Raw genomic sequence first — 26890 nt, 5'->3', positions numbered from 1 at the left:
AAACAAACAAAACAAACAAATTAACCAACTCAAGTAAGGAGGAAGAAAGGGCCAGAAGCTCTTATGAAAGTATACAAGACCTGTCAGGTTAGAATGTATCCCAATAACAGCCGATCCTTTATAAGGCAGTACTTTAATCGCCTCAAGCGTTGGGTTCAGATGGCATCAACTGTCAGAGGCTTCACACATACGCCTCACACAATTTTTTTCCGGGGTGGCGTGTTTATTATTACTCAAACAATAATAATAATGACTTCGCATCTGCTAACATTGTCCTTCCATTCTGAGCAGTACACCTCTTAACGCAGTTTTCAGTTTTTCTACGATTGATCGATTGCACACTCTAAAACTTACTTAATTAGCATCATAGAGCATTGGCTTCCATTCTGAGCATCCTGACACCATTGAACTCCTTTAATCATATTTTTTTTCAATTCCTTTAATTCCTCGTTCAATTAGCTTCAGTGATTTCGCTAACTCACTATCGTCTATCGTAAACCAATCGGTCATCAGCCACTAGAACTAAAGATTGACACGGTACGATTTCTTTTACTCGGGCCTCCTATTATTTCCGAAGCGCGGTGTGAACTCCAACTACTACGCCGACGAATTTTCAACCGGAGTTGTTGCATAACCTATCGCTTAACACCTAACGGGACTGGCAAGATTGAATCATCGTTAAGTGTTGGAGCACGCGGTGGCACCTGCCATTGTTTGCACGTATGCGTACATGTATATGTACGCAGGCATTAAAACCAAATGGCGAAATGCACAAGCAAAAAAGTGCCCAAAGCGGTATACCGCAGACGCCAATTTTTTTCTAAGCAGCAGTTGTCACGGCACTCAAGTCCATAAACCTATGAAGCGCACATAATGACACCACAGAGCGCAAGCAACGCTTCAGAGCAGTTCAGGAAGCAGAGTGGAGCGCGGCGCTTCTGTAGCAGACGGTGCTCTTCCCTGGTGCAAAGGTCGAAGCGCAGCGGTGGCGTGAGCAGCGGCAGGCCGCCTGCTCCCTGCGGGCGCACCGAGGAGATACGGAACTGAAAAGGATCTGTAAACGTTGGGTCAAATACTGTCAGGCTGAGAAATGATGACGCTTTAGTAGTGATAATTGTGATGATTTTAGGTTCTTTGAAAACAGGAAATGGCGCTATAGCTGCCTCTCTTGGTTATGGACTCAAACTATTCAGGAAGAAATGGTATCTGATGATTTTCTAGCTCAAATCTTGCAACGAGGGCTGGAAATGCAGAAAAATAAGCAAGGCAGTAGTAGAACAAAGTTTCGAAATACAAAAAGTCAAATTTACAGAACTGCCTGCCCATTTACGCTATCATGGCTGACTAAACCTGGCCTTGAGACTACCCAACTTAGTGAACAAAATGGCTAACTCCACCTCAGCATTGTTTTTACATATACGACAATGGTCTGGTTTAACAGGTTGCAGGTGTTACACATTTCGCTTTGGAAATGCTGCCATATTAATACATTTCCTCCCGACATGCTCTGGAGTTGGTGAAAAGAAGGGCTCATTTTTGGATATCTGCTATGATAGATGCAGTCCTATATTCCGTTTCATATATGGCTGTTAACGCAGCCAAAGGTACTAAAGTAGTCCGTCAGAAAAAAAAAAAAAAAAAAGTGTCACTCTGCCTCGCTTCGTGGATCAGTGGTACGAAACGTGGGCCTGTTTGTTCATTTTATGAGGGGCCCAGGTTCGATCCTCAGCGTAGGTTTTTTTTCTTTTCCTTTCACCCAATCTCTAGATAGTTTAAATGAGATCCATATATAACTGCCTGTTTTTTTTTCTTCATCAAAATGAAATGACACACCTGCGAAGTCATTCATACCACGCACTATCATAAAGCGGAACGATCTACCAGGACACATAGCCATTGAATCTAACGCCTCCACATTTCACGATCTCATCCGCAGCGACGTTGACATTTGAAATGTAGTTTTTTTTTTTGGCAATACGTACACGCTGTAGTACGTTCATTTCTGTTATGCCTTATTGTTTTCTTAAACCTATACTTTGTATTCTATTGCTTTCTATAACCTGTTTCTTTATTCTCTGGTGCTTAATTATTTTCCCATGTTATATTTAGCCTGTTTATTGTTCATTTGCTTTTTAATAATGTTTCTGTTACATGTCTTTTTTTTACACGCCCCCCCCCCCCCCCCCCCCCCCCCTTATGTAATACCCTAGAATGAGAGCCTTTAGGGGTATATTGAATAAATAAATATAAATAAATAAATTTGGAAAACAGCGCTCTGTTTACTTTTTCTGCAGGGAAACGCAAGTGAAGTGAGAGTTTGCAACGAACGTGATGAGGGGCGGGGCTCTGGTGTTCAGGGATTGTTTCGCATGCTGCACACAATGAATCATTAATCGTGGGGTGATAGAATTCAGTGTGGCTTCAAATATTCGGTACAGCGTCGTCTGGAGGATACGCGGTATAGATTAGTGATGTTTTGGATTTCTGGTTAATTTGGGGTCCAACATCCCAAACCTCGCTGTTCGTCCTCCTCATAAACCATGGTAGCTCGTCGTCGTCTTCTCGTGGCAAGGATATCAGCGGCGAAAATTCGGGTTTCTACACAAAGTAGGTTTGAGTGCAGTGTAAATGAACGGGGTGGCTGGTATAATTAACATCACCTCGTATGTTTTTAATATTTGTAGATATCAGCAATGGACGGAAATCATTTTTGTAACTGGAGATAACCGTTTGTGCAGCTATAGGATTTCATCTACGAAGCTCGGCAGAGAGGCACTTATACACACCCCCCTGAAAAGGGCATTGTCCCGGCCGGAATGCACACCTGCAGGAAACGCGCGGCATTTTTCTGGCAACGGATGATTCAGCGCTTTACATGGTTTCTGCCTTCAGGAGTCAGAATGGACGTAGTCGCAGTGGTGAAAAGGTTCTCGGTGCAGAGAGAATGGTCATTCTGTTGTGAAAGGATCGACAGCCTTTCTGCCTCCGCCGCGATTTCTGCGGAATCAACGACTTGGTGACACATGTGCATCTCCTACATATCAGATGCGCATCTCGGTCAAGAACCAACGCTGTTCTACGTCCAGAGCGATCCACTTCGCAAGTGAACGAGCATGAACGCTCCAGGAGACTCATTTGTGCCGGGCGGTTTCCTTGCCGTTGCAAACGGTTGGACTAAGACGACGATTATCAAGTTCCCTAACGAAGTGCATCTGATTGCGTAAACCGAAGGAACAAAATCCGAATGCTTTGGCGAGCACGAAGGCGAGCCTGTAGGGTAAAAAAAAAAATACTGTGCGTCGTGCAAGAGTGTCAAGTGCGTCATATGCTCCGAGCGACAAAAACACAGATACTACAGGTATGATGCACACAAAGGAAATATGCATAAGGAAAAATACCTACTGGAGTTCGCACCCAGCCTGTAACGCACCAGTGATAGCTGCAATGAGGATTTCTTCGGTGCGTGCTTGCTTTAGCTGCGCCAGGGCCTGATGGTGATATATTTTGTCGTTTCCTTTTTTTTTTTTTGCATGCAAAAGCTTAGATATCACAGGCGGCCGTGTGCGCTAGGCCGTAATATTTAGCATGTTTTATCGTGACTGCCACCTGACTAACAAGAAAAAAAAAACGTTTTAATGCACTGCCATTCGCGAGCCTCATGACCAGCTCAACCACTCGGCTCGCGAACGGCGGTGCATCACAACAAATGCCCAATTTTTTTTGGGGCAGGTGTTTTTTTTTTTGTTTTTTTCGGGAGTCGTTTATCCTTGCATGTATGAATCAACGAAAGCACGCGTCAGCTGCTGCGATCATGAGGCCTGATAAATCGAACCGGGCTTGTGCAATCAAGCCTTCACGGGCACTCTGCTAAGTTCGCTCCCCGCCACCGCAGGAGCTATCAAAAGATAAACGCGCCCCGACGTTATCGCTGCGCAGCATCTTGGCACGCTGCCAATGAGTTGTGGATGAGACGACCGAAACGGAGTGACGCACGCCATCGACATGCAAGCGAAAACGCTCGCGATTTCATCCGCGGCGACACAGAAACCTTGTTTTGAGCTGCCGCGGTGGCTCGAGCAGTGAGAGGGACATAGTTCCAACAAGTTTAAAATTTTTCGCTCTGTCGCTGCCGCTCGTCGCTGAGATCGCTCAATCTCTTGCATTTGAGCGAGCTGGCCTTAACGCTTTTTTTTTTTTTTTTCAAATTCTCGGGTGCAAAAGTGGAGGGTGGGTTCATTATGCGAGTGGGTTGATTACGCGACAAATACGGTATCGTTTTTTCGCATCGTAAGGGCTGTCACAAGCCGATTTTTGTATATTGAATTATCGATATATCGAACTATTTCGCGATCCCCTTCGAGTTCGATATATCCGGGTTCGACTGTAATGCGCTCGGCGTGGGAATTACCCACGTTTGACGCCACTATCTCGGAGGATGCTTACCGCATCCAACTGGAAGGTATTGCGACGGCGAGAGGCTGGGACAAGCAAATGAAGGCATGGATGCTCGTCTCCAAACTGAGAGGCCGCGCAACTGAGTTGCTGCAGAACGTGCCGCCCGACCAGCTGGGCTCTTACACCGTCCTGGTGGGCCTCCTGTCCGACCACTACAGTGCTTCAGGTCGACCCTGTCCGCAGTACCACTTTCTGCGAGCCCGTCGTCAAGAGCCCGGGCAGACATACCAGGACCTTGCCGCCGCCATTGAGCGCCTGGTTCTGCAGTCGCTGCCGGGGGCACCTCAGAACGTCGTGGCCCTGGTCGGCATCAAGGCGTTTGTCGACGCCATCCGACTCCCTAAGGTGGAGCGCTTGGTTCGTTTTGGGCATCCTGAGTCCGTCCGCGCCGCCATGGCGCTCGCCATTGAGGCGGAATTGACTTTGTTGGCCACGCGGGGGTCGTCACCGTCTGCCGCGCACACCGTCTCGGTGCAGACTCCTCGATTGGCAGTCCCTACGGTGGCCTCTAACCGACGCGGGCGTAACGACACCCGCACGACCTGCTTCCGCTGTGGCCTGAGGGGGCACTATGCGAGGGACTGTGCTAGCCTTCCAACGTTGGAAAACGATTTGGCAGAACTCAGGGGGCACCGTTCCGCCGAATAACGTCCGTCCCCACACTCCTTCGTTCTCCTTGTCCCTTCCTTTCGTCGGCTTCGATAACAACTGAAGCTCCCTACGTACTCGTCGACGTCGCTCTGCTTGACCGGCATGTAGAGGCCTTGGTCGACATCGGAACAGCTGTCAATGTGCTGGACAAATCGTTTATTGTTAACGAGCCCCACCGGCTTCTTCCAGCCGCCAAAACCCGGCTCTTAGCTTTTAACGGCGCCCCGGTGGAGTAAGTCGGACTTGTTAGCGTCAATCTGACAGCGCCCGGAAAGACCCTCTCCACCGAGTTTGTTATAGCAGACAGCCCTATTTGGCCAGTGGTCCTCGGGTGCGGGTGGTGCCAGCAAGTCGGAGTCGTCCTTAATTTTACCACAACAGAACCACGGGCGAGCCGAACTCTGCGTGGGCCGGGTTGGCTTAGCCAGATTTCCAGTCTCGGTGTCGCCCTGTGGCAGTCCCTGGTGTCGGCGACCAAGCGTGCCTCAGAATCTGTGCATTACCTCGCAACGAAGTGGCCACGTCGAATCAAGCCGATCGACGTCACTACCGTGACTGTAGCGTCCGCCGTGACTCTGCCACCAGGTGCGGCAATGTGGGTGTATGCCAAGCTTGACAGTCCGATCACAGCGGACGTGCTTTTCGAACCCATCCGGTGTTCAGCTCCAGCTCGTGAGATGACCTCCCCTCAAAGCCTTCTGCCTGTGCTCAAAGGAGAAGCCCACATATTTATGCTTAACGTCAGCCGCGCACCTCTCGTGCTGACTCCTGGCACTCAATTGGGTACAGCCTCAATCCTGAACTCCGGATCACCGGTTGCGTCTCTGCAACCTGAAGCACCGCCTCAGCACCCTCCAGCGCCGGCAGTCCTACCATGGGAAACATTTAACTTTGCCCCCACCCTCACCGACGCGGAGCTTGCCTCTCTCAAGGCCTTGCTGCTCGAACATCGCAGTTGCTTTGCTCTAAGCGTCGGTGAACTCGGGTGCACTTCCTGGGCCCAACACCGAATCAACACCGAAAACCGCAGGCCCATTCATCACCAACCTCGCCGTGTAGCGCCAGCCAAACGGAGAGTCATCCAGCAGCATGTATGCGACATGCTTGACGACCAGGGAATCATTGCCCCGTCTTGTAGCCCTTGGTCCTCCCCTGTGGTCCTTGTGCGCAAGAAGGATGGAACACTCCGCTTCTGCGTTGATTATCTCAAGTTAAATGCTATTACACACCTCGACGTGTACCCTCTTCCCCGCCTCGACGATGTACTTGATCGCCTGAAGGGGGCCCATTATTTTTCCACCCTAGATCTGCTCTCGGGCTACTGGCAGGTGCCTGTTCACCCCAATGATGTTGAAAAGACTGCTTTCGTGACTCCCGACGGCCTTTACCAGTTCAACCGTATGCCCTTCGGTCTCTCGAATGCTCCAGCTACCTTTCAGCGCCTCATGGACCGCGTCTTAGGCAATATGAAGTGGACTATGGCATTGGTCTACCTGGACGACGTAATTGTCTACGCGGCTATGTTTGAAAAACACCAAATGCGACTCAGACTCGTCCTCGAAGCCCTTATCTCTTCTGGGCTTTGCTTAAAACCAAAGAAATGTTTCTTCGGTTTTGCAGAGGTGACGTACTTGGGTCACGTTGTGAGCCGGCATGGCATCCGTTCCGACCCTGAAAAACAAAGTGCTTACGGCTTACGAAGCTCCCACCACCGCCAAGGAGCTCAAAAGTTTCCTTGGATTTGCTTCGTATTTCCGTCGTTTCATTCCGGACTTTGCCAAGCGAAGCGCTCCGTTGACCGCCCTGCTGAAGAAGAATGCAGCGTGGAGTTGGACGCCGGTCCAACAGCTCGTGTTCCTTGACGTCAAGCACGCCCTCCTCAAGCCTCTCACATTGGCCCACTACGACGAATCGGCCCCCATCGTCCTCCACAAGGGTGCCAGCCAAGATGGACTCGGCGCTGTCCTTCTGCAGGAGGACGAGTCTGGTGACCACAAAGTTCTAGCTTATGCCAGCCGCCAGCTTTCCGACGTAGAGCGCCGCCGCCACTCTTCGGAACTCGAGTGCCTTGCCGTTGTCTGGGCCGTCGAGAAGTTCCGTCTCTACCTGTAAGGCCGTCATTTTACCATAGTCACGGACAATAGCGCTCTCACTTGGCTGCAGTCTGCCAAACACTTAAATGCCAAGATTGCACGCTGGTCACTGCAACGTCAAGAGTACGATTTCACCATAGTGCATCGGCGCGGTTCTGCCCATCAAGATGCAAATTCCCTTTCTCGCCACCCTTGTCCCGTGACGGCTTTGACGGATTTCAGGACTGCACAAACGCAAGATCCCGACATTGCGGCCATAGTCCTATCCCTTGGTACCGCCGCCGGCGCAGGTCTCCGTTAACTGCGCCGGGTCTATCAAATTAAAGATAATCTCTTCTGTCATGTGAGGCGGCTCCGTGGTCGACCACCCGTGTGGTTGCCAGCAACACTGCGGTCGCAAGTCTTGCGCGGCCTACACGATGCTCCCACAGTTGGTCATCTTTGTTGCGGCAAGACCTACGCACGGGTGTCGGAGCGCTTTTGGTGGCCTAATATGTCCACAGAGACGTCAAGGAACACGTTGCGTCCTGTCAGACGTGCCAATACCGGAAGCCGTCCACATGAATAACCAAGCCACCCCCGCAGGCTTTTTCGCCGCCGAGTTCACCTTTCGAACTGGTTGGACTGGACCATTTGGGCCCATTCCCGAAGACGCGCAGCGGAAACAGGTATATTCTGGTTGCGATCGACTACTTTTCCAAGTGGGTCGAAGCACTGCCGTTCCAGACACCTCTTCTGCTCATGCCATTTTGTTTGTGGAACAGCATCTCGTTCTTTGGCATGGTGTGCTCCGACGCCTCATCACGGACCGTGGGAGCTGTTTTATGTCCCATGAATTTGAGCGAGCTCTTCGCTCTTTTGGCATTGCGCATTCCGCTACATCCGTCAATCATCCCCAGTGGAATGGCCTCGTGGAGCGTGTTAACCGCACCCTCACGGATATACTCGCCTCCTACGTGGCTCCGTCCCACAGAAACTGGGATCGTTTTGTTTCTGCGGCAGCTTTTGCACTCAACACTGCGAGGCAAGAAACAACGCATGTCACGCCGTTCTCAGTCGTCTATGGCAGAACATCCTCCATACCTCTCGACGTGCAGTTGGGCCTTCCCCATCAGACTGCGTTACCAACTGACTCCGCCCAACGACTTCGTTACGCCCGCCTCGACGCTCAGCGCAACCTTCTCACGGCTCATGCGCGTATTCAAGGGGCCAGTGCGGCAGCACCACCACTTCCCTCCTTCCGGTCCGGTGACTTGGTCCTTGTTCGCCACACCATCCGTCCGACTGGCCGTGCCACGAAGCTCATGCCCCGATACCGTGGCCCTTACCGTATCGTTGAACGGCTCAGCAACGTGACAAATCACCTCGAAGACCTCCCCGAGCATCGACCATGCAGTGTGCACCATATTTTCACGGAGCATGTGTCAAACATGAAGCGATATGTTAATAGATACCGGGTCATCACCACTTGGATACCGGGTAATCACTACTGTCGTCGCCTGCTGCCTCATTGCCTTCCCCACGAAATACCGCCCCGTAAGTGGAGCGCCTGCAACAGCTCACCGACACTTTCTTCCCCCCCTCCCCCCCCCCCCCTCCGACGCGCGGCGAGCGCCGAGAAGCGCTGCGCCAGAAAAAAAAGAGGCGCGGGACGAGCGTGAGACGAGCGCGCGGCGCCAGCACGAGGGTTAGAGAACAAAAGAAGAGCGCCGGGGCAAGTGGTGTTTGCCTGGTGTCCTCTGTTCTTCTGTGTCTATCTCTAGGCGGGCACAGCATCCCACAACAATATATAGGAGCACAAATTAAACAGTGAGCTGCACAATAGGATAAGACTATTCATACAGGCAACATAAATAAAGCTTTTGTGAAGAATAGTCTGTGACGCCAGTTCCAGAGAATGAAGTCATATGGGTTATGTGATCTTAGAGAGGGGAGGCCACAAGGCACTTAAGAACCTTGAATTATTAAACATAATAGATAAATCAGAATGCGAAGTTGAGACAACAATGAGACAAGGCACAAAGCACGATATGCACAAGGGAGAAAATGATAATTATGAAGACTTTACACACATGACTAGGAATGATGGCAGTTACTGGTGCTACATACAACTTATATGGCATCTTATTATCACAAGTGGCTCAGCGGCTACGGTGCTAGTATCTCAATATCCTCTGTTGCTTTAGGACATTCTAACCCAATAATACAACCAAACTATCACAATGTCACAAATCAAATACCAACTGCAGCACGATAAACCAGTAAGAAGTCAGTAACAAGTAAGAAAAATTTCAAACATAACTGATACAGTACAATATTGATACAATACAGTGATTGAAATACAACCTAGGTGGTGCAGCAAGCCCACGACCACGCTCCCCGCCGGGGTGGCACAGTGGTTTCGGCGCTTGACTACTGTTCCCAAGGGCGCGGGATCGAATCCCGGCCTCGGCGGCCGTTTTTCGATGGAGGCGAAAAGCAAGGTGTCCGTGTGCTGTGCGATATCAGTGCACGTTAAAGAACCCCAGGTGGTCGAAATTTCCGGAGTCCTCCACTACGGCGTCCCTCATAGCCTGAGTCGCTTTGGGACGCTAAACCCCACAAACCAACCAACCCACGACGACGCTGGTGATGCGAAATTTGAACTTCGAGTTTTTCTATCACTGCTGATTGAATCATAGTGGTGCGGTAAGGAAAGAGTTCAGCACCGCACTATAAAGCAATGTTTAAATGTAGAAAATTCTTATAGACAGCTCATATATGCTTTCTTACAGAGCTTGCATGGATGATTCATGTTGGGTAGTCCGCCTTGTTGTTGTCATTGGCAGCAGACAACGCAGCCTCCGCATTTACAACACAACTGAGTTTACATAGTTGCTTACTGCTCGCAAAAAGTGTTGGTGTTGTGATGGGCTGTGGTGGGCTTTAAAGGGGGTATGAAATGCCTAGAAAGATCACTGATAAACGTTTTGAATGTGTAGAACGAATGCTTCCGAGCGTTCCCCCAAAGTACAACTCCTTGGAACAAAGGCAGCGACTTATTATTAATTTTTAAAAACTGTGTTTTTGAAATTCGCGGGCTGCTTGGTTCTCGCGTGGCGGTGAGATTTGAAACTATTCTGCCTTGAGTACATTCATCACAACTACCGAGTGACAGGCCACGACAATCTGCCATTGACTGCAGTCACGGCGGCCACTAAGTCACGGACGCACTTCCGGTAGCTGCAAAAATAGTCTGCTTGAGTGCTGCATGCACTGTGCTTGGCGCTTTGGTTCGCAATGTTAACCGAGAAGGTGGTGGTGACTGATTGAAAGTGTATATCGGTGCCAGAGTGTGAAAAGAGCATGAGCTGGTCTGATTTAACATCATACCGATTGTACATTTCTGCTTCAGGTCATATTTCAGGAGCAACGCGTAAAATAGGCGGCATCAGCTTTCGCGTACCGACCGACGGTACAGCAACAGCATACTGTAGTCCCGTCTTGTCTTTGCAGCATGGACCATTTGTGTGGCGTGTTGATAAATAAATGAAGTGTGCGTCAAAAAAGAGGTCTACTATCAGCTTCATAGTGAAAGTACACAAATTCGTACCGGTTAAGTGCACCGGATGCCACCAGGTTACCGCAGAGATATTGTCTGCGAGCGCTGCAGCCGACTGCACTCAGGTCGTGCGCTGCTCCTTGGTCATCGCTAGGCCTTACTTGTTTGGCATCGAAGCCACGGTGGACGGCGTTTTGGAATGTGTCGTTTCGCTGCCTTTCTAGCATAGCTGTTCACGTGTTCCTGTGCATGATTCTTGCGTGTAGCTGCGGAAATTGGTGACTACCTACGCTACCGAACTGGTTGTGCCGAGCTGCTTTGCTGATTATTTGTGCCGTCGATTCTGGCTCGGATGATGCGTATATATGAGATAAAACGCATACACGTTACGCATTGGCACTTCCTAAACGGTATGCAAAAGGACCTAAAAAGAAACTACAGCGTACCGTTCCTGGTAATCTCAGTTCTTAAGATTTGCGGACGAATAATTCGTGCTCACCTGTAATCCTATATCCAAACTTTGTTGTGATCATCAATCAGTCCGTGCTCTCGCCGATGATATGAGTATACATTCCATTCGTTATGCATCACAAGAGATGCCTCTCGCCGACCATCATGAAAGCGCTCCTGGCTAAAAACGACATGTTTGCACGCAACTTGCACACTCATCTGCCAGCATCCATGCAAAGTCGATGCTATCGCGTCAACTCCGTGAGGAGACCGGCCGCCATTTGTCAAACCGCAGAAGACAGTACCAAAGCTACAGACACCGGAGACTGACCCCAGCAGTGCGAGAGAAGAAAGGGGTCTTGTAGAAAGCCGTACTCGGTAGGAGTGCACACTAATTTGTGCTGAATGAGATAGGGATATGAAAGAAAGTGCTCCTCCACGGCGGCCACCGGTGTGTGTGGACAGCAGCCTGTCCACCTGCAGGCATGCGCTCGCGAACGCCCTGGGTCGTTCTGACTGCTGTCGCACCCAATTCTGAGAGGTCAAGAGATTGAAGAAACCGGCGGCCGAGGAAGACACGAGATAAGGTTGAAAGCTATGCAAGCGCAGATGAGAAGGGAAAAACAGACCGATGAATGCATGGTCGATGCTCACGAAAGCAGGCGCGACAACCGGAAGTCTGCGAACTGAGTGTCACCCTATGACGCTTCATGGGCGGGAGGAGTTCCCAAGCTGTTTTCTTCATTTTTTTCTGGTGTCTGGGAGTGTTGAGATGAGGGGGGAGAGGAGGAGCACCATTTGTAATCGCCGATATCTGCGGTGTTAATGAAGCTAGCTGAAACATTCTTGCGATGAATTGATTTGTGAGGGAGTACCTATCTCTCTACTGATTTGCTTTACTTCATTTTAGGCATTTCATAGTCTTTTTAACAGCCAAACTAAAACAAAACGCAGAAACTAAAGACCGGACAGGCAGACTGCGCATTCTGCAGGGTTCAAAGAATACACTTGCGTGAGTATGAGAAGGTAAAGGATCTGTCTGAGTGACGTTGGCCTTACTGTTAACATCGACAGGTAACAGGTAACATCGACGCCAATCCGGGCTAGTACTAAATTAGTCTTAGGAACTAGAAATTCATGAATTTCAGCGATGTCGACACGCGGCCACATGTCTCTATCCATAGTGCAGTTAGTATGAATGGGTCCACGCTGCACTGTTTTGCCATTTTTCTTCCTAGCGTACTTGATCATTCAGGTACAGTGTCCACTCGCACATTCGTGAAGAATTTGCAAAACTTTTGCATGCACGTTGATGAGCGCTTAAGTAATCAAGTGTCTGCTTGGTGGACCGTGAAAAAAACGGCAAGACGATTGGTCAACTCATGGCAGCTTGACTGCACTGAGTTGTCTGCTGCTAGCGGCAACGTGGCACTACGCCTTCCTATGTTAAACCATAATCAAACCCTCCCAGCAAGCATCGCTTCATACAAGGTCCCTGCACAAGCACAGAAAAAAAATTTGGTGCCCTAGTGAATGATTAAAAGGACACGGTGACATTCATCAGGCCGCTAATTCCAGCCAACCGCTAAGTTTTTTACACCGTTATCGGTTCAAAAAGAACTACGAAAATTGGCATGCGGAAACGAGAGGTTTTTTCATAAAATTCTAAATACAAGAAAAAAAGAACAGCATGTCTGAGCTGGTGTGAGGGAGCCCCTCTCCCATTTCACTCGCCCAGCGCTCGACTTTGGCGGAACCTATGAGAAATGCAGCTGTCTGCTGACGTATCGGAAGCTATTCACCATGGTTGCCTGTCCAACTCAACCTGCAACTGCACTTTTTAGCAAAAGCTGTGCAATGAGGACCGGCATCTGTCTGCCTAAAGCTAGCCTAGCCCACCAGACTCTGCTCCACACCATCTTTACCATCTTAGTGTAGTGCCCACATATCATTCAATGCTGACAATAAATGTCTTCCAATCCAATTGCAGGGTGTGGACGAGGTGGACCCGAGGGTCGACAAATCTGTGCCGCCGTTTTGGTGTTCCACCGCCATTCATCGCTGCTGCTGTCATGGATCACTCGAGCGCTACTTGTGCGAAAGTTCGAGAACGAGTGCAAAAGGCAAAGACAGATAAATGGCGTACACGAGCTAAGGCAAAGCCTACCCTGTACCTGTACAGGGTAAGCAAGGGGATTACCCATGAAGCGAGTGCGCTTCACGAGTGATCTCGACACAACTAGTGCCATCTGTGGAGCTTTGGCAGAAACGATCAGCCACATGATTTTGGACTGTCCAGCGATTTTGTCGACCTCTGAGATCCGAACGTTGTCAGCTGCCTTGGAATTTGAAGAGCCTGCGGGAGTGACCTTTGCTCTTGTGACCGTAGAGCTTGGACAGCGAATTGGCGGACTTTTTTCTGTTTTTTTTTTTTTTTAATTTGTGGCTCTGCCACGACAAAAGGCAACAGCGATAGCGGTGTCCCGCTACAAAGGGCAAAGTCAGCATCATCATCATCGATCACAGCAAGCAGACGCTCCACTGTGCTTGTTGACAATACCGCATTTACCTCAGTTTACAGTCCCTATCTTTATAAGCACTTGAAGAACATATGCGGAATTAAAACACCTTTTATTTGTTTTCTGTATAGTAACTAGAAGAACAATGTATTGTAAAATCTAAAGCTAAGTGAGTGCTCAACCAATCAGCGAAGCAGCACCCAAGCGAGAAGGAAACTTCATATCCGTTAATGAACTTCGCCGTCGTGTGTCGCTCACATCGTTGCCAAAACACTGATTATTGAAGCGGATTAAAATATTAGGCGCTACCATTTCGCTGTTATGATTGGGCTTTGGGGCATCGGGAAGTTGTAAAGAACCTAGAGGCCGGCTGGAATTAGTGGTCTGGCGAACGTCATGGCGCCCCTTTGAGCATTTTTTTTCCATGTTTCAGTTAAGGAACATTACTATTTTTAAGTGAGTGCTCAACCAATCAGCGAAGCAGCACCCAAGCGAGAAGGAAACTTCATATCCGTTAACGAACTTCGCCGTCGTGTGTCGCTCACATCGTTGCCAAAACACTGATTATTGAAGCGGATTAAAATATTAGGCGCTACCATTTCGCTGTTATGATTGGGCTTTGGGGCATCGGGAAGTTGTAAAGAACCTAGAGGCCGGCTGGAATTAGTGGTCTGGCGAACGTCATGGCGCCCCTTTGAGCATTTTTTTTCCATGTTTCAGTTAAGGAACATTACTATTTTTACCTACAGAATGCTAGTGCATTTGTTATGATGGAGCAGACTTGTAATATCACACTGCTCTTCTATGGTGCAGGCAGAGAATCGTGGTGGTGATGCAGCCATGACAAGTGATGATCAGGAAGGAAGAGAGGTGAGTGGCAGGACTTAGTGGCCCTCCTTGTTATCTTACAAAGTTAGGCTGTCATTTACTGGTGATCCAGTTTACTCAGGTTAGTGAAGACACCACTTTAATGTCAGTTTTTCCACACTTTTTCCTTATTATTTTGTGTGCGCCACGCTGTAGGCTTTAAGAAGTCCTTATTATCTAATTAAGGCCCTTTGTTTCTAAGGTATCTTTTTTTCTTCTGATATTTGAAGGGAAAAAGTGATAATAGCAAGCATGTTGGAAAATTCAGGAGTCAAAAGTTTTGGTCGGGGAATGTACATGCATAGTTGTTGATGTTCAGGCATATGGCATTTAGAACTTGTGATGTGAAAAATAGTTTGCAGAAGTCCGCAGCTTTGGCGAACTGTGTCTGTGTGCTCTCCAGTCCAAGGTCGATGCCCAGATGCCTACTCGGCCGAACCACTTTTTGTGATGGTGGATGCATGTCTCCTCATATGTGTCGAATCACTATAGATGAGAAAAATAACAGTTGTGACATTTTTGCAAGGTCTGAACAAGCTCCAAGGAAAAACAAACAAACGAAAACCAGAAAACAAAATTTGCGCGCGCACAGCCGCCGATGTTCCCGGCTGTTGTTGCTAAGTTTTTACTATCTGAATCAAACTTCAACGGCACAACGGTCTAGGGAGCTGCTGCTGCTGATTGCATCCAACAAATCTGCTCCGTAGGCAGCGGAACCGCCTGAAATAGATTTTTTGCAACTGATTGTTGCTCACGAGGCTGGCGCTATGTTGGGAGTGTTCCACGCCACAACCTCAACTTAAAAGGCATTTCAAAAATAGCCACCATGTGAAAAAAATACAATATGTGTGGAAAATAAATGTACAGTAAAACCTCGTTAATAAGTAGTTAGTGGAGGCACGGGAAAAGTATGCACTAACCTGTAGTATACCTTAACAAACCAGTAAAATTTTGCCATTATTCACTGTCTAAAATAAGAAAAATTCAGGCACAGTAAATTTTCCACGAATACACATACATATGTGCATTTATTGGTGCGCTACCGACCAGAAATTCGTCATTTTCAGTTGTCGCCGTGGTGGTTGTACGGCAACAACATCAGTCTCAACAACGGCGAGACTGGGGGTAAGCAAATTTCATGCACGCGCTAGTGCACTCTTCATAGCTCTATTTTTAGTAGAATGAACGATACTTCGGTCGAGCAGGCTTCAGCATATATAGTGCCGACCGTTCGCACACACACTAACACAACTGCATTGTGCTTCGCATAGCACCAGTTTCAAACAAAAGATGCCTCCACAAAATGCACGCTACCTGCACACAACACATCCACAACGCAACAGCACCTGCAGTGAGAGGTTAGCAGGAGCAAGCAGCACGACCGTGCGTGAGCAGTATGATAATGATGGTTATCGCGATAGCGTTGGTGACAATACTACTAGGCGATGCGTTCACGCCATTGTAGCCGAAGCTTCCTAGGCTCCCTATTGACATGAACATTGCATCATTTGTCGGAACGTGGCCAAAATGGCCGCAATGTTGTATCGCTGGCAGTCCGCACGTGATAATGCTTTCCGGAACGGCAGAACCCGTTTCAAGTCGCAGCACAGCCAGCAAACCTGCGAAGGCTGATATGCATTAAGGGGTAAGTACTTCGTGAGCCACTGTGTCTTAAGCAATCAGCCAATACATGGGTTTCAATGGTGGCTAAGCTGGAGAATTCTCGCAACTACTTAGTACAGTAAAATACCACTTGAATGAACGTCACTTAAGCGAAGTATTCAGTAGTACGAACTTTATTAATTTCCCCCGCCGAAGCTCCATTGAACGCTATGCAAACGCCCTTCATTTTAACGAACTTCAATTGTTGCTTATTTCAGTTCTACGAACATTTTCTATAACGTCATCTTGTGTTTCCCACGCCATACTGAGTATTTAAACCAGAACAACGTGCACCTTTTACTGAATATTTCGAGAGACATATTTTATTAGCGCGTGACGAAAGCTGGCCGTCATTTAGCTCTAAGCCTAACTGGCTATCTAAACAAGCTTGTATCCAGCGGAATTGCAGCTATCTTTGCATGCTTAATTGGATCCACAGTCATAGCCACCCATAGCCACAACTTCAGCCCTACGAAGCTTCTTAGCTCCAAGAAAGGCGTACTTATATATGCTGGTTAATTGTGATCTGTGGAAGGAATGATCTGGTTGGAGGAAATGAATGCCTCTGCTGCCCAGCAGACCGCTGTGCCGGACGAGGTTCACGGGAGCTTGCACACAGTGACTGAGGCCAAGACCACTGCAGTCCTAAGTTCAAAAGCGCTGCAAAATTTCAGTTCAGCGAACTTTCACTTTAGCAAACATTTTCCTAAGGTCCCTTGAAGTTCGTTCAAGTGAAGTTTAACTGTATGTGGGTACATATTAACATGGTTTTGCTGTACAGTGATCACTATTATGGAAAAGATAGTCAAAGTAGCCGAAGAGAAAAAGGGGAAATCAGCTGGAGAGGATCAGATAACTACAGATTTGCTGAAGGACGGGGGGGGATACCGTGCTAGAAAAACTGGCCACCCTGTATACGCAGTGCCTGGTGTCATTGACGGTACCGGAACCATGGAAGAATGCAAACATTATCCTCATTCACAAAAAAGGGGACTCTAAGGACCTTAAAAATTACAGACCAATCAGCTTACTGTCTGTTACGTATAAAGTATTTACTGAAGTAATCGCTTATAGAATCAGGACAACCTTAGACTGCAATCAAGCAAAGGATCAAGCAGGGTTTCGAAAACGGTACTCTACTATCGATCATATCCATACCATCATTCAGGTGATAGAGAAAAATGCTCGGAATATAACCAGCCCTTATACATAGCATTCATTAACTACGAAAAAGCATTTGACTCAGTTGAAACATCGGCGGTGATGCAGGCATTACGAAACCAGGGGGTAGACGAGCCGTATGTGAAAGTGCTGGAAGATATATATAGACCATAGTTCTGCATAAAGAAAGTAACAAAATTCTCATAAAGAAAGGTGTTAGGCAAGGAGACACAATCTCCCCAGTACTATTCACAGCTTGTTTAGAGGAAGTATTCAGCGACTTAGAATGGGAGCAGTTAGGGATAAGGGTAGATGGAGAATACCTCAGTAATCTGCTATTTGCTGATGACATTGCCTTGCTAAGCAACTCGGGGGGTGAACTGCAAATAATGATTTATGACCTAGACAGGAAAAGTAGAAAGGTAGGCTTGAAAATCAATATGCAGAAGACTAAGGTAATGTTCAACAGCCTCGGGAAGGAACAGCAGTTTACATTAGGTAGCGAAGTACTGGAAGTAGTAGGCGAATATGTCTACTTAGGACAGGTAGTAACCGCAGATCCGGACCATGAGAAATAACAAGAAGAATAAGATTGGGATGGAGCGCATTTGGCAAGCACTCGCAGATTATGACTAGCAGCTTACCGGTATCACTCAAGAGGAAAGTATACAACAGTTGCATCTTGCCTGTACTCACCTATGGGGCTGAAACGTGGAGGCTAACCAAGAGAGTTCTACTTAAGTTGAGGACAACCCAGAGGGCTATGGAACGAAAAATGGTAGGGGTAACATTAAGAGATAAAAAGCGGGCAGAGTGGGTCAGAGGAATAACTCAAGTTACCGACATTCTAGTAGAAATTGAGAAGAAGAAATGGACATGGGCAGGACATGTAGTGCGAAGAGAGGATAACTGATGGTCGCTGAGGGTAACAAACTGGATTCCAAGGGAAGGAAAGCGTAGCAGGGGGCGGCAGAAAGTTAGGTGGGCGGATGAGATTAAGAAGTTCGCAGGGGTCAAGTGGATGCAGCTAGCACAGAACCGGGTTAAAGTGGAGAAATATGGGAGAGGCCTTCGCCCTGCAGTGGGTATAATCAGGCTGATGATGATGATTGAAGTACAACCTAGGTGGCGCAGCAAGTCCACAACGACGCTGGTGGTGTGAAATTTAGATAGATAGATAGACGGACGGACGGACGGACCTGTTTGATTGATCTGATTGATTGATCTGTTTGATTGATCGTTTGATTGATTGGTTGTGGAGAGCTCCGCATTACTGAACCGCCACCATGACAGATGAATATCGCACTCGACAATTGTGGCATTATCTATTACTGCTTTTGAATGTTAGCTCAAGAAGCGAGTGCAGCAACACCGTTTGCTCAGAGGTGCCTTCTTACATTTTCATGTCCTATCGCCTAACGCTACCTATTTACTTCGATTTTTCATAATGCCTACACGTGGAGCTTGTACATATTGTAAGTTATGCTTGTTATGAAACAGGAAGATAGCTGTAAAGCATTCAGTGATCGTTAAACTTTCTTGTTAAAGTTTGCATTTCAAGATGCTTTTTTTTCTTTATTATGGCTGGCATCACAGCATTTTTGTCTCATCTGTAACAGGTGAAAAGCTTTGTTTGAACATTTTGTGCCATGCAATTACCTAACTTGCGTTACCTAGGTTGAAATGAAAAGCTGGAAAACAACCAAAAAAGTAAATCTACACTTGTCACTTCTTGATATTCCTCCCATGGACCGTCTGTAAAGGTGGGTTCAGACGGGAGGACCGGAGTGCGGACAATCCGTGCGCGTCATCGCTACCCGCGCCCCACGTGACGCTGACGTCACTGCTCTGAGCGACGGTGAGAGCGCGGCGTGGCCGTCCGGGGCTCCGGATTGAGGAGCGGACTGAATTTGCCAAGCGCCTTTTTCAGTCCGCGCGGACCGGGATTGTTTTTGCTCTTTTTGCTTTATTGTTGCTACCTCCGCGCTGCTACGCCCGTGCTTTTTGTCTCGTATTCAGTTCGAGCGGGGTATTGTTTGTTGTGCATGCGCTGCGTCATTCGCTCTTTGTTCACAGCAGTGCATCGTTTTTTGTGTTTGTGCTTGTGGTTCTGCCAGAGTTGTAGCTTTACTCGGTTTCTAGTGCTTCTTATGGGTGAAGTAGCGAACAAAGCGCTCAGTGATGAAGCAGCAGTCACGTTTTTAGCGCTCGTAGAGAGCTGTCCACCGATATGGAATATTGAAGATGCTTGCAATAAAGAACGCTTGCAATAAATGAACGCTTTTTCGCTTCCTCGTCGTCCATGTTGAAATTCTCGGTAGAAAGGTTTTCGGCAGCGCGCCACCAGTGCTGAGGAGGAGGGTACACGCGGATAGTCCGCTGGCTTCGTGTGAATGCTCGACGGCCGGATCGACGCGCAGACGCCTGGTCACGTGGCACCAGATACTTGCTAAAGCGCGCGGACCATCCGCGCTCCGGTCCCTTCGTCTGAACCCACCTTGAGCTGCTGCAATATTGTGGGCAGGTATGCTGGGTTCTTCACGAAATGCTGGCTGCAGACTGATGTGTTTTAGTTCCCACGAACTACCATCTTTACTAAACTTGAAAAGAATACAAACGTGCGTCCAGCAAGCTTCAAGAGCTATTAATTATGAAATGAGTGCCGGCGAATGAACTATCACAACTGCAAAATAAATTTCCAGCCAAAAGCTTCCCTTTGAGCTACAAAAGGGAAGGTTAATTAAGGTGAACATAAGCAAAAGTCCCAGTCGGGAGATAGAGTTAGCACGCAATCATCACAAAGGTACATGTTACATGTGTGGCAATGTTCCAACCCCATGCCAGTTAGAAACAGCATTATTTGCACAAATAAGAGAGCAGCAGCATGCCCATTGTTGCGATTAGGGTGCAATCCATATTGCAACTAAAAATTAATAGAAATTACCCTTGAAAGAAAGGTCAGAAAGGTGACCTGGCCATCACTGTTCAGTGTGCTTGGTTAATACTTTATTTACTCGAATATTGCCTGCCTTGGCTATCAAATATGGAAATTTTTTTCCCTCGCATAATTATCGCACCACCACAGTTACTGCCTCGAGAGTCGTCTGCCAGTAGTAGCAAGCGCCATATTTGGAGCGCTACTGAAACTAGCTGGCTGAGTTGTATGCTTGCGCTACCAGGCAGCGATAGTGTGCTCGGATATATCGTCATCATCATCATGCATTATGCTCATTATTTAGTCTGTCCCACGAGTTTGTGAGGCATCTCCATGCCAAATTTTCATTTTTCTTTCGTTTCGTCTGCGTGGTTTTGTTCCACTGTCTACTGTGTTCTTGATGCTGCATCGCGATGGGGCGCAAGCTGTACAGCTGCTTTTAAAGGACTATAGACACCAAATAGCATTTTTCTTTTTGTTAATGATGCGTAGGCATTCCTGTATATGAATCGCCACGCAGTTTTTGCCTACATCTGCTAAGTAATTTTAAATTGAATTTTCTTTTCTCTCCAGTTTCGGTTTTGGTTTCAGCAGCCAAGAGCACAGCAGCAGCAGTCACAATCAAGTCTAGGTCATGTGCGGCATGAAAAAACAGTGATATAATAACTGACTCTTCGCCGTTTGTAATTCCTGTCCTTGAGGCAGGCTACCTTTCGTGCTCTGGTGGATTAAAACGATACAGGAATTATTATATCGCTGTTTTATTCATCTAACATGACCTAGACTTGACTCTGACGTCACAGCCATTGCTCAGCTGTTGAAACCGAGACTGGTGAGAAAAGAAAATTCGATTATATATTATTCAGCAGTTGTAGGCAGATATCTATTTACAGAAATGTCTTATCAATCATTAGAGAAGATAAAAAAACAAACTCAAAAATGAAGTGTCTATACTCTTTTAAGATGAAAGCTATCGTATACGCTCTAGAGCATGGCAACCGCACTACCGCGGAGAGCATAACCGATGGTCACTTAGGGTAACAAAGTGGATTCCAAAAAAAGAACAGCGTAGCAGGGGGCAGCAGAAAGTGAGGTGGGCAGATGAGGTTAAGTTCACAAGGGTCAAGTGGATGCAGCTAGAACAGGACTGGTTTAATTGGAGAAATATGGGAGGAGAGGCCTTCACCCTGCAGTGGGTATAGTCAGGCTGATGATGATGATGAATTATCGCACCCCCTTAACTTCGCATCAATTTTTCAGGGAAAAAGTGCGAGCATTATGCGAGTAAATACAGTATCTGCAAGGCTGGATCATGACTTATTGCTTCTTGAATCTTCTTGTACGAGACTTGCCACCAACAGTCCTAAATCACTGTCTTAAGTTTGAATCTTTGATTCAGGGTTTGAGGACCGAGTGCATCAGCATCAGTCAGCGTTTTCCCTGGTACATACTCGAGCTTCGTGCTGGAGCACTAAAGCCAGGACAGAATTCTGCCTTTGCAATCTTGATGACATTCGCAGATTTCGCCCTTTCTAGGCAAATGACCTTGAAAGCATGTGCCTGGCCTCGAGGCGCTTTTTCTTGGCAGGTGCGCCTAACCACGATACGTTCCACTGCGTGCTCACTTCGCATCACATTTCCGCCTAACCACATGTCTCGCCGTTCACCTGATATGAGATGCTGCGCATTGCTTTACAAAGCTATGGAAGAACAGGTTGCAGGTACTAGTTGTTGTGCTGTGAATCGAAAATGCCAGGCTGAATCTGTGCACTCTGCAAATATTGTGCATAGGGAACAAACGCTTGCTAATGACTGTGGAAGTAAGTGTGCCAGACTAACAGCAGTAACTGAAGGTGAAAATGGTTAGTCTTTAGAGACAGGGGGTAAAATGTGTCAACAGTGGAACACCGATTTGGACCTGGTGTTTCACAAGTTCCTGCTTGTGTGTGACATGGAAGTTTCGTACGCTCAAACTGTGGCTAACTTCTCCGCCGATCAAGGTCTTTATTTTAATCGGCACAAAAGACAAAGCTTTACCCAGTGTTGAACAATTGATCATTGCTTGAACAATAAAAGGTGAACTAATGCTAAACTTTGTCTAACTACGCTTAACCGAGATTGATCATTGCTTGAACAATAAAAGGTGAACTAATGCTAAACTTTGTCTAACTATGCTTAACCGGCCTTTTGCTCTGTATAACCAGGCCAGGGGTGCAACAGCTACACCAATTTCGCCATTTTGATACAGGTAGTGCGAAATTGATAATACAGTGTGCCATAAGCGTGAAACCTGGTAAAAGTTGCGCCACACTGTGCCAAGTTGCCCCAACTAGCCGCGAATTTTGCAGTCGCACTAGATTGGACGTAAAACAGGTGTCACATTGGACAGCTGTATTCTCATCTCACCTTGGGCCAGTCCAATCCAGTCATGGAGATAGAACTAATTGCAACAAAAGAAAGCTGCATGCGTGCTTGTCAGTGCTGAGAAATTGTATTGTCAGATTTTTTTTGTCTATGCCTTCAGTGAGTTCGACTGAAACAGATTTGACAGGTGCTGCAAACTAGTTCCGTCGATTTGGGTCAGCATATTTGCTGCTAAAATGGTCAGTGTAATTGTTTGCAAGGCTTTATTTAGGTAAGGCAGCAGAGCAGGTGCATACTGTGTTTTGTTTCTACTTGTGCGTTTGTGTTTTATGTGCTAATGTTTTCAATGCACATGTCGCATGTTTTTCTCAGATTTGCCAGTAATCCGTTGGGCTATTTATGCACCGCGAGGTTGTTTATGCTGTCTTATCGATAGACTAGCGTTTCCATTGTGAGGTAGTGTAGCAGGTGCATCAGTTACAACTTCTGAGAAAGCAATTGAAAAGTTTGTTTCGGGCCTCAGCCAGTCGGGAAATGCACAGCAGTCTTAGATTTTGAATTCCATAATGCCACGACGAAGTCCAAGACTGCCAAGAGTAACATTTATAGCTGCTGGAACTGCAAATTAATATAGTCTGCTTTTTGCACGAAGTTCAAGTATATAACCTAACATCTCGAGTCGTCGCCCATCTCGTGTTAGGCAATATCAACTAAGTCAAAACTATCAAGTCGTCACCTGCCCCTAGAAAGTGTAAATCATGGGCCAAAGACGCACTCGCCAGTTTTGTTTGCTTACAATTTGCTTTTTGAAGATTGCTTGCATACAACTTTTTTTTTTTGTGTGTGCTTGATTTTGAATCTACGTTTTACTTCTTGGTTTCTTTTTGATGGTGTATTCACTCTTGGGCATAGGCTCTTCACAGTCACAGCTGCCTTCGAATTGCGCTGTTCTAGAGTCGCCCTCGCGCGACCAATGCTGTGGACTTTGTGGACAGTAAAACATTGTTTAATGAGCCTTGCGAGCAAGGTAAGATCCCGTGATTAAGGTTGTTGAGCCACGCATGATGAAAAAAAAAAAAAAAACATTTTGTAGCTGTTTCTATTTTTTATTTGTTCCCCAAAGTTTTAAACATGACCCTTCTTGGTTTTTATGGTTCACATTCTTTTTTTTTAGCCTGCTTGCAGAAATCTTATCTACAAGTATATATGCAGGCCGGATTCTTGAAGGAAATCTACCAAGCGCTGGTGATAGGCAACTCTTGCTTCATTTTCTTTGCTTCACATTCATATGGTCCTATTTTCACATCTTTTTCTTTTTTTCTTTTTGTGCTGAAAGTAAGGTTTCTTCTCTTTTAAAGGTGCCAAAACATAAATTTTTGCCTTAAAATACAGTTCTTCCCCTATGAATTGCTCCAAATTTGGATTTTACTGCTCAAAGACTAAGATTTTCCTGCTGCAAAAATTGCTCCAAATCATACTTCACCTGTTGCACCCCTGCCAGGCCTACCAAAGCTTTCGCTTGCATAACCATGGTTAGGTGAGCTGAGCTGCTGCCACCTTTTTGTTATGTCCTTTGTCTCTGGCCAGAAGCATAATAAAGAAATGGCTCGCATGCCAACTCCACAGCTGCAAATTATTTCCCTGTTTGTTCATAATGCTGTTGGGGAGATGTGAAAACTGCAGAAGCATATGCAGCTGGTCTGCCTTCTTTCAAGAGGACTGATCCTATGCCATTCTAGCAAGGATCTTTTGAAACTTTGATTGGAATTGGTCAAAGTAATGTAACACAGGTGCTGTTGTGGGTTTCCGTTTGATCAGGTTGAAAGCTTGTGTGCTCGGTCTTGTCCAGTGTTATGCTATATCTGCCTTGAAAAGCTCATGCAGAGGGCTCTAAGTTGCCAAAATGTTGGGGATGAGCTTTGTCGTATAGGTCACCATTACTAAGAGTCTTTGCAGTTCTGAGTTCTTGGTGGAACAGACATGGCTTCAATGGATTTCACTTTGTCAGCGTCTGGAGTTAGCCCAAGTTGATGTCCCAGGTTCAAAATGCTGGTGCTGGAAGCCCTAACTTCAGTTTTGATTTGTTGAGCTTCAGGTTTATTTTCTAGCATTAGCCAGAACATTTCTGAGATTGGTGGTGTACTTTTTGGGTGTCCTTGAGGTAACCACTATGTCATGCATATGGCATGGGGCAACCACAACTTCACAGTGGCCTGGCCTTTAAATACCTTGTCACTAGCCTGCTGGAACAGCTTAGGGGCTGTAGCAAATGGTAGTACTCAAGTACTACCATTCGGTACTGCAGTGACCCTTGGTTGTTGCAGTAGCGAGTGGATGAAGCCATGAACTTGCCGAGTCAGTTGCCAAAATACACTTAGCATGGAGAGCTTAGAGCACTCGAGAGCTGAGAGCACTCGAGAGTCATTTAGGCTTGTGAAGACCTCCTGAGGAACTGGTATGTAATAGTGTTGCCTTCAGCAATGCACTGAGGTTCTGTTCCATTTTTTTGCTGCTATTGTTATTATCACAATAGAGTGGACAAATTCACTATGTTTAAGAACTGGTGCGTGATTACACCATTCTCCTCCACGCGCGTTAGCTTTGCTTTCATCTTGTCTTAGAGTACACTTTGTGAGGAGCACAAACTTTCAGTACTGCACCTTAACGCACTTGAATGCCATAAAGTCCTGGAAGCTGACTACTTCTTTTAGGTTAGGTTAGGTTGTTGTTGCTTGAAGGTCTTCCACATGAACAAACAAGTTCAGGGCTGTGCATGCCGTAGCTTCTAGTATGGGCTTCAGTGGCTTTTTCACGAATAGAAATCTGAAGCAGCAGAAATTTGAATTTGAAATTTTGTTTTTAATTGCACAAGAAAGTTTGCATTCACTGTCTACTGGAAGTTGTTCACTGTACATATCGAGTGGTTATTGGTTTGGTTACTGGTCTGCATGGCAGCTACTTGAACACCTGTTCTAGAATTATGCTTATGTCAAAATCAGTATCTAGTTTAAATGCACCCCATACCCATTCACACCGACTGTTTTGTTTTAGCGTGTTGCGTCTCCACTGATACTGCACGCAACAAATCTTGCTGTGGATGCTCATTAGAGAGGCCATGAGATAATATTTGAATATAAACTGATTATAGCATTTTACTCAACATACATCAGGTTATAATTCTTCAAACAAATTGAGCTCATTTGGTATGGCAGATATTTTAACATGAATTTTCAGATTTTTTTCAAGACCTGCTGGCTGTTGTGGGAACCATTCATTGTTGGTGTCACACGAGAATATCAACCCCATGTCCTCAGCTGTTCACTGCCTTCAGGTGCTTCCATGTATGCTGTTGATGGTGGCTGCTCATAAGGTTTTTCATTTGTGAAATAAAACTTATTTGCATTTTTTTTCCCCTTTTTCGGAAGCTTTCAGCGCATTCGGTAGCTTAGTGTTCCTCGGAGAACTGCTTTTGTTCTGGGCTTCCGTCTTGAGATTGTCGAGAAAACCGTTGGGTACATGCTGTATTATTAAAGCATACATTTAGAAGAGTATTAGTCCTATGTTTTGGATGTAGCCTTCTTGTGGCAGTCAAATGCTCCCAAATATGAAAAAGGACGCGTCCCGTGTTCGCTTCTGCCAGTGAGCAACATGAAGGTCATGGTGGTAGCGCTGCATTACTGAATACCTGGCTTGTGATTACTGACTACCGAGCTTCACTGGCGGGTCAGAAATTGAAGAAAGTTACATTAGCACAACACGATGCTAGAGCATCTTGCAGTATGAAAGGAAACGGTCGAGTGTGGCTGCTTCCTTGCTAGTGCTTGAGAAGCTGTGTGGCCAGAAGAAAATTTTTTTAATAACCATGGTTGGTTTGGAGTGGCAGTGGCAAGCACTTCCAATCAGGCAATGGCAAAACCCAACACAATTCAAATGCTTCACTGCCCACATTTACCCTCTGTTTTGCCTCACCCACAGCTGAGTGCGCTACTAGGGCCCGCTCCCGCTAGCTGTTTTTCTACTTCTTGTTAAGCATATAACTCTTGTATTGTCTAATGAGTGCTTCAGAATAACAAAACACCATTTAATATTTACTGTGACAGCCCAAAATTACCAGAGGAATGTGAAGGATGTGAATAATGCTTCGCTGAAATTAATCAAATTCAACCAAACCATAGCAGAATCAAGCATATGA

General features: G+C 46.6%; 1 protein-coding gene across 4 annotated transcripts in view; it reads left to right on the top strand.

The window, feature by feature from the left end:
* LOC146205891 (uncharacterized) overlaps positions 1-26890 on the top strand; it is a 92421-nt gene that overhangs the window by 4977 nt on the left and 60554 nt on the right. For all 4 annotated transcript variants that reach the window (XM_084590556.1, XM_084590554.1, XM_084590555.1 and 1 more), the window contains one exon: positions 14523-14579. In XM_084590556.1, the coding sequence (XP_084446682.1) occupies positions 14523-14579 (57 nt within the window). The remainder of the gene's footprint in view (positions 1-14522; positions 14580-26890) is intronic.

Source organism: Amblyomma maculatum, chromosome 1 (genome assembly GCF_055883805.1).
Source record: "Amblyomma maculatum isolate TAMU_Amacu chromosome 1, ASM5588380v1, whole genome shotgun sequence".
NCBI classification, from domain to species: Eukaryota; Metazoa; Arthropoda; class Arachnida; order Ixodida; family Ixodidae; genus Amblyomma; species Amblyomma maculatum.
Note: the sequence above shows the minus strand (reverse complement) of the source record. Positions and strands in the feature narration are given on the sequence as shown.